The 8,138-nt window shown below is 43.6% G+C and overlaps 3 protein-coding genes across 3 annotated transcripts in view; all 3 read right to left on the bottom strand.

Moving 5' to 3' along the window:
* SMI1 (Smi1p) overlaps nt 1-1,419 on the bottom strand; it is a gene marked incomplete at both ends in the record, with an annotated part of 1,689 nt that extends 270 nt beyond the window's left edge. The window contains one exon of the mRNA XM_020206986.1: nt 55-1,419. Coding sequence (XP_020062656.1) covers nt 55-1,419 — 1,365 coding nt within the window. The remainder of the gene's footprint in view (nt 1-54) is intronic.
* A 596-nt stretch (nt 1,420-2,015) lies between these two features.
* GCS1 (glutamate--cysteine ligase) lies at nt 2,016-4,274 on the bottom strand (the record flags this gene model as incomplete). Its single annotated transcript, XM_020210491.1, has 1 exon — nt 2,016-4,274. The coding sequence occupies one exon, from the start codon at nt 4,272-4,274 to the stop codon at nt 2,016-2,018; it is 2,259 nt and encodes a 752-aa protein (XP_020062655.1).
* A 513-nt stretch (nt 4,275-4,787) lies between these two features.
* ADE5,7 (bifunctional aminoimidazole ribotide synthase/glycinamide ribotide synthase) lies at nt 4,788-7,157 on the bottom strand (the record flags this gene model as incomplete). The annotated part of the gene is made up of 1 exon (XM_020210524.1): nt 4,788-7,157. One exon carries the CDS (start codon nt 7,155-7,157, stop codon nt 4,788-4,790), a length of 2,370 nt encoding a protein of 789 aa, XP_020062654.1.
* Between the last annotated feature and the right edge of the window lie 981 nt (nt 7,158-8,138).

Genomic DNA, 8,138 nt, shown 5'->3' with positions numbered 1-8,138 from the left:
TTCCTTCTTTGGTTCTTCCTTCTTTGGTTCTTCCTTCTTTGTTTCTTGCTTCACAGCATCCTTGGGACTTTCCACTTTGTCATCTATAAGGGTTTCCTTTGGTAATGCAACTTTACTGGTATTCTCCAAGTTTATCAATGCGGACTTAGAGTTATTATTCTTGAGAGACAAAGATGGACTCAGTGATCTCAATGGGGTTGAGACTCCACTAAGAGGGTTCTTTGATTTTTTGATCGACACACTAGCAGGAGTGAATGCAGTTTCGAAATTTTCAGTCAAACCGTATTTCTTCAAGGCTCTTTTCTTTAACACTTCAATGTAGCTGAATTCTCCCTTAAAAGCACCCTTTCCAAATTCTTTTCCATCTGGATCATGGAAGGTTAATTCCCCTTGGTCCTCGTCTTCATCACCGATACCATATTCATCATCTCTAGAGCTAGACAAAAATCCTTGATCTTCTCTAGTTTCAGAAGAGTCAATGCTGAAATTACCAGCATCCAAGTCAGTAACATAGTTATAAATGAATTCAACAAAACTACCAGCAATAACGAGCTTAGTATCAAAATCTCTACCAAAGATGATCATTTGACCCCAATTACCATTGGGTCCTGGAGACAAATCTATGGCAATTTGATTTCCTATGTGATCTTTCAAGATTGGGATCCATGCTTTATGATAATAAGTAGATTGGACTGCATTTGGAGGAATGGATCTTTGGTTAGCCATGAAATTGTTGGATCTAGCTTGATTGGCACTTGAAGTTCCTTGTAACTGTTGATTCTGGGCAAGATACTGCTGTCTTTCCAATCTTTGGGCAACCTTTCCCCAGACAGCATATTCCTCTGCGATACCTTCTAAATCCAAAAGGGCGAGACCTAAGATTAAACCGGTTGGTCTACCGCCTCTAAATTGACCATCGTGTCTCTTGTAAAATTGTCTGAACTCTGCTGGCAAAGATCCGCAACCAAGATCATTTTCAAACTCATTCAAGTCTGCCGTTGTGACACCATCGTTCAAGTAATCTTCCAACTCAGGATATTCTTCTTCAATCCAGTGTTCAATCCTGTCCCACAAAGAATCCATCGAAGGCAATGGAGGTTGCCCATTGGCATTCAAGTTTTGCATTGGCAAGTCGGTGGTCGAGTTGGCGTTGGAGCTGCTTCTCAATCCTGGGCGGTATCCCACGTTGGAGGAGCTGTTGTTTCCACCTATTAAGGAATTCGTTGATGAGTTGACAGTGGCCAAACGGTTCAATTCGTGAAGACGGGAACCAGAATCCTGGTCCCTGTCGTTGCCTCCGCCAACAATACTTCCACTATTATTGATGACGGAGTTCTTGTAAGGCGAGTCATACGACGCGTAGTGGTCCTCCGTGGTTATGGAATGTAAGAAGGCTTTGAAGTTATCTAGTAACCCCATGATGAATATGCTTGTAGTAAACCGATCTGACTCAAGGTGTGATGAGGATAACTGATTACTGAGTAACCCAATTTACGTTTAGTGTCTGTCTGGTACTGTATGGAGTCCGACAAATCGTCGTCATAGCTTCGCCTTTTTGACCATAGACGTGTGTCGGGGAAAGGGGGGGTCGTGCGCGCGACATTAGCTGACTTCACCTGAAACATGCCGACGACAAGCCATCTCAAATAGTGGGGTTAAATGAACTAACTCTACAAAATAGTCTATTTGGGAGGCAATTGAACAGGCTGGCTAGCTAGATTGGAGGTATTATTCACCATATGCTGGTTATTCGGATTAAATTGTAGATATCGTGCTTGCTGACCTCGTCTGTTTCATGGGAAATTGCAAACATACCGCAAGAAATTGCGGTTTTACGTGAGCCTCCTCTTTACCCCAGCTAGACCATCGCTAGTTGTAGCCTTAGGGGAGGTGATCACGTGTGTTAGAATGAACCCATTGGGGTACGACTGTGCCTATTTCGGCCCCATAATAGATTACGTGACCTGTCCTATTCTATTCTTGTATTGAAGAGATGATCACTTGGTCCATCTGCTCTATAAACTGCCTAAAAGATATTCACCCACAGTTTCACCGAAGAAGCTCAACACTAATTCTCGGTTCAGCAAGTCAGTAATCTCAACTGCACTCTGGACCAAATCGTAGTTAACACGGACACCGACCTTTGAGTCACGCTCGTACGACTCGTGGTTCAATACCATTGCTCTTATCCAATTAGCAGTGGTTGGGATCTTACCACTGGCCCTTTGGGAAATCAACAATAAGTAGTGCTTAATTCTAATCAAATTCTTCGCTAAAACTTGAGACTCACAATGATGCGATTGTTGTGCTGGCAATAAATCGTTGGCGATGACCCTAATAATCAATCTGATCAAACCCGGAAATTTATCATTACCATTGATGATCTCGTTAATGGTGTATTTCTGATCCGTTCCCTCGTCGTCGACTTCATTGATTGATTCAACAGTTTTGGCACTCGAACGGTTACCATTTTCCTGGTTAATTATAGCTCCATTGCGAGAATATCCGTTAATATACACTTCATCGTGTCCTAATTCATCGTTTCCAGCGTTCAAATAACGGTCGAACCATGATAAATCGTAACCTATGAAGTCGTTGTTGTTCAAATTCCATTGGTCAAGGGACTTAAACCAAAATTTGTCCTCAAGAACAGAGTCCACATTATGGGCGGTCTTCATGTTCCGCTCAATCTTCGAAATTGGAATGTACAAGTTGGGTCTGAACTTGATGATAGCTTTCGACAATAAAGAAATAAAGTTAGAGTATGCAGCATTCTCGAAATCAGTTAACTGGATTTCCATAGGACGGAATTCAACTCTCCAACCCGGCTTGGTAGATAAGTCAGTTCCATTCTCGTATAATGCAGGTGGTTTGAATCTCAATGTTTGCCAGTTAGTGGATTGGATGTTCTCAAAATGGTCATTCTCGAGTTCATCATCTTGATTAATTCTTTCACTGAACAACACTAATGGGTCACGGACAAAAAGATGAGCAAAGTGGTTGGCCAAGTAGGTATCAAATAATTCTGGATGTTCATTATGCAATTTATCAAAGACCTTCTTGTTGATTGGGGCTTGGATATCATTCAACTTGGGATTGAAGTAGCTCGTGGAATAAGAGCCGTCACCTAAGTAATTGTCAATGGAATCATATCTAGACTTGGGAACCCTTTGAATTGGCTTGCCATCGTCAGTTTTCAAGTTTTTCAAATCCCCATATTCATTCAAAGTTTGGTTGACATCGACAGAAGATAACAACTGGTCTTTGCCAATATTCAATCCGCCAAATACATTGTAGCCAGCATAAGGTTCGCTGTTTCTCTCAACAAAAGTTCTATCATCTACTGCACCACTTACAACGTTCCATCTCACATCTTGGTTCACAAGGAAACCCTTGAAAATGGGGGCAGCAGCACTCAAACTTAACATTATTGGGGTTATAGGTGCAAGAGTATCGTAAAGGTAACGAGCTTCATCAATATTGGCAGCTTGCATAGTAATTTGTAAGCAGCTCGAGCCCATACCAAAACCCATCGAGTCCATGTACACATGACCCGGTTTAGAGGCACCAATGAAAGGTTCCTTGTCACTATCGAACAAGTCACGGTTATGAGGAATGGAGTCATCTAATAATTTGGTATTAATGTCTGGATAGATCGGCAAATTGATAGCAACCTTGCACCCTCTTCTCTTTCTAATGTTGGCCGTTAAGGTTGGGAAACGGACGTGTCTGTTGATGATCTCGTCGGGCAAGAACAACGACTGGGACGCAGGCCCTATAGGCTTGGCGCATGGCGAGGTAAAGTTTGGACAACCCATTCTAGGGAAGGTGGTCAATGTCAACGGCTTGATGTGGGCAGGCAATTCGGATTCACTAACCTCTCTTCTCTTGATCATGTTCTTTTCGACATAAACGTAGTCATCCAAAGAGTTTCCGTTGTAAGGGGAGGCAGGCGTACCTTCCAACATATAACGGCCATACTCGGGATGGAACGAGATGTTGTTGTCCACCGATTTGTGGAGGGACAAAGATTCGTCGTTCAAGGACTTCAAGATGTGGTCCTTGTCGATCGATAACTTGGCAGTTTTCTCTGCCTCGTCTATGTCGACCAACATATACTCGACTTCGTCTCCCCATAAGAAGGTGTCTTGAGTTCTACCAGCATGTTGCTTGAACATGTTGATAAGCTGAATAATCCCATGTTCTCTGACATGTTCGTTATGATGGCGGGAGTCATGCCAATCCAAAGGAGTACCAAGCGATAATAATCCCATTTCACACCATACACTGTTGGAGCTGGCGGACCACCTTTATCGCAGGATGAAATAAATAAAAATTAGGATGAGCCCGAATTGGTAAGGGTTTGCGAGCCAATGTTCAGAGACGCACACTAATCCAATAGATCAACTCGTAAAGCGAAGGTAGAGCGGCGGATGGGTCTGTCTGAAAGCGATATCACCGGTGCTATAAACGATTTGGTGCAGCAGTTTTTTTCGTCTACTTGCAGAATCAGGCTGGGTAGTGGCTCGAGTGAGATGAGATCGGTTCTCCTATCAATTGCGCTGAATAATGCGATTAATAAGCACAATCCTAAGCTGTTGGATTACTCGAATTATACAAACGTTATATTACTAGTATGATCCCGTACATACCACTACTTCCTGGTAGCCCCTGATTCGCCATCATCACGTGTAGGCGGGCGGTGGCCGTTCTGCCAGGCACCCGGGAATTGGTGTCGATAACGCCAAATCACGTGCCCACGGCTGGGGCAATATTTTTTTCGCAGCTTAATACAAGCCTTCGGTGTTCTGCACGATACACTGGGCTTCTCCGGCAGCCAAGTCCACCAATTCTCCGATGACAACGGCTTCTTCGCCTTCGTTCTTCAAGTTGGCCAACACCTTGTCAACGTTGGCTTGGTCGACGATCAAAACCATACCAATACCGACATTAAAAGTCTTCAACCAATCATCTTTAGGCACGTTACCTTCCTTACCGAACCACTTGAAGATTTCAGGCACTTCCCAGGCACTGATATCGATCTTGGCCTGTAAATTCTTTGGCAATGCTCTTGGAATGTTTTCAACTAAACCACCACCAGTGATGTGAGCCAATCCCAACAATAAGTCTTCACGCAACGACTTCAACAATTGCTTGACGTAGATCTTGGTTGGAACCAATACTTCTTCTCCGATGGTCTTTCCAGATTTGGACCATGGAGCAACTGTAGTGTAATCGTATTGCGAGGTTTCAATGATATGACGGACCAATGAAAAACCGTTGGAGTGAATACCATCAGACTTGACACCAATTAAGACGTTACCTGCGGCCATAGCATCTATTCTTGGTAAAATCTTGTCCTTGTGGACAGCACCAACAGCAGTACCATTGGTATCGTAGTGGCCAGCATCATACATGCCCGGCATTTCAGAGGTTTCACCACCAACCAAAGCACATCCGGCTTGGATACATCCATCTGCGACACCACTGACAAACTTAGAAGCGATGTTAATGTCCAACTTACCAGTAGCAAAGTAATCCAAGAAGATCAATGGCTCAGCACCTTGAACCACCAAATCATTGACGTTCATGGCAACCAAATCGATACCAACGGTATCATGGATATCCATGATTTGAGCGACTCTCAACTTGGTACCAACACCATCAGTTGCAGCAACCAATAAGGTGTCGTCACCAGAGTAACCACCCTTCTTCAAATCAAACAAACCACCGAAACCACCAATGTCTGAATCGGCACCTGGTCTGGCAGTAGATTTAACCTTGGCCTTGATTTGTTCGACCAACAAGTTTCCGTTATCGACGGAAACACCAGCTTCGGCATAGGTAACACCGCTAGCCTTCTTATCAGCATCACGGAAGGCTCTGTGAGCAATGTCTTTACGGTTGTACTTCTTTTCAAATTGCACGTGGTCAACACCAACGTATGCCTTGTCAACGGATTCTCTCAAGGTTGCAGCAATTGCAGTGGAGGCAATGACTCGTCCTCCCGCAGTAAGGACCTTGCCATCCTTAGCACTGGTACCAGCGTGGAAGATGAAAGTGTCTGCTGGCAAGTCGGATTTGATAGTTATTTCATCACCCTTTCCGTAAGCTTCTGGGTATCCACCGGCAGCCATGACCACAGTGGTACTGAACAATGGCTTGGTGTCGATGTTCACCGAGTCCAATCTGTGCTCAGCACATGCCAACATGACCTGTGCTAAATCTGTGTCGTCGGTCAACAAAGGCAACACAGTCTGCGTTTCTGGGTCACCAAATCTGACATTGTATTCCAAAACCTTTGGTTCTTTGGTTGGAGATAACATAATACCAGTGAATAAAACACCACACATTGGGGTACCATCTTTTCTCATACCATCAATGGTTGGCTTTATGATTTGCTCGTCAATTTTCTTCAAGACATCGGGAGTGGCAATAGGAGCAGGAGCGTAGGCACCCATGCCACCGGTGTTCAAGCCTTGGTCACCGTCACCAATCCTCTTATGGTCCTGGGCAGCAGGCAAGTTGAAGAAAGAGTATCCGTCAGTGATGGTTAAAATACTCAACTCATCACCTTCCAAGTATTCTTCGATAACAATCTCATTACCGGCATCCCCGAAGTTCTTGTCAACCATGATTTCGTTCAAGCCTTGCAAAGCTTCCTCCTTTGTTTCTGGGATCAAAACTCCCTTACCAGCAGCAATACCATCGGCCTTCAAGACGATCTTGTAGTCGACTTGTTCAATGTGCTTCTTTGCTTCTTCTACGGAAGTGAAGTTTTTGAATTGGGCGGTTGGAATACCATGCTTATCCATGAAGATCTTGGAGTGTGCCTTAGAGCCTTCCATCAAGGCGGCCTTGGCGGAAGGACCAAAAACTGGGATACCCACCTTGGTGAAAACGGAGGTGATACCATCCACCAATGGTTGTTCAGGACCTGGAACCACCAAATCGATCTTGTTTTCGACGGCAAAGGCTTGCAATGCATCAAAGTCCTTTGGAGAGCCGGACAATGGGATGTTCTCGACCTTGGAGTCGAAAGTACCACCGTTACCTGGAGCAACATAGATCTTCTTGACAGAAGAAGACTGTGCTAATCTCCACACAATAGCGTGTTCTCTACCACCGTTACCAATAACGAGGATGTTTAAAGACATGGTGGGTTGGGGTCTGGATGAATGGACGAATGAACGCTTAGATAGAAAGCTTGATTAATGAAACGTGAGTCTCTTGAACAAGTGAAAAGTCAAAGATCTTATAAAGGAGGCCCTCTTTTGTGTCAGTAATTTTCGCTGCGATGGTTTGACTCGGTCCAACCTGCGCATGGTGGGGAAAAGATAAGAAGAGGACGAACTATGTGATAGGGAAGAGATCCCAAGGGTGTCTGTGGGTGATACTGTGGGTAAAAGTGTAAGATCATGTACCTAGAAGACTTTCGCAAAATCTAGGTTCGAGCCTTGCTACTTATTAAGTGAGTTTTATTGCCCTGTATTGATAGTGAGACAAGAGAAATTAGATGAGTATTGAGCTCATAAGACATAAGACATAAAAATGACAAGAGAATTATTCTAGAATGTCAACAATATAATCACCGAAAGTATTGATAGTCTGACTAGTAGTTATTTCCTTTCCACGCCTTCGTCGATGTATTTCGTGGTTGTTTGACTCCAGCGATAATTGATTAGTTTTAATGCGGGTGGATAAACATTTTTGCGACCTCAGAGAGTGGGACGATATAGCATTTGAATACCCGATGGTTAACTACCGAATGGGACAGGGTTCTTATGTGGCCCAAACTGGCCCATTTAAACAATCGAACTCCTCTAGCGTAAGACGGAAGACTAAATCAAATGTTTTTTGGATTTGTTTCTGATGAAATGATGCATCAAGCACTTCTCATGTTTTTTTAGGAATCTGCTATTTTCGCACAATATTTATCTCATGTAATGCATAAATTCTTACGAAATTTAAATCTAACAGTCCCGGCCAACAAAAGAAACAATAAGGCACATAAGGCTTTATGGAATGCTAAACATCCATACATCATTCACTATAGACTCAAGGGAGACTCTTTTCCGGTGCGCATTGTGTAGCCAATCCTGTTGAAGTTTAATTTTAACAATCGCTTTTGATCAGCT

This window comes from Suhomyces tanzawaensis (assembly GCF_001661415.1).
Source record: "Suhomyces tanzawaensis NRRL Y-17324 unplaced genomic scaffold CANTAscaffold_7, whole genome shotgun sequence".
Taxonomy (NCBI): Eukaryota; Fungi; Ascomycota; class Pichiomycetes; order Serinales; family Debaryomycetaceae; genus Suhomyces; species Suhomyces tanzawaensis.
This window is presented reverse-complemented; position numbering and strand designations above follow the sequence as displayed.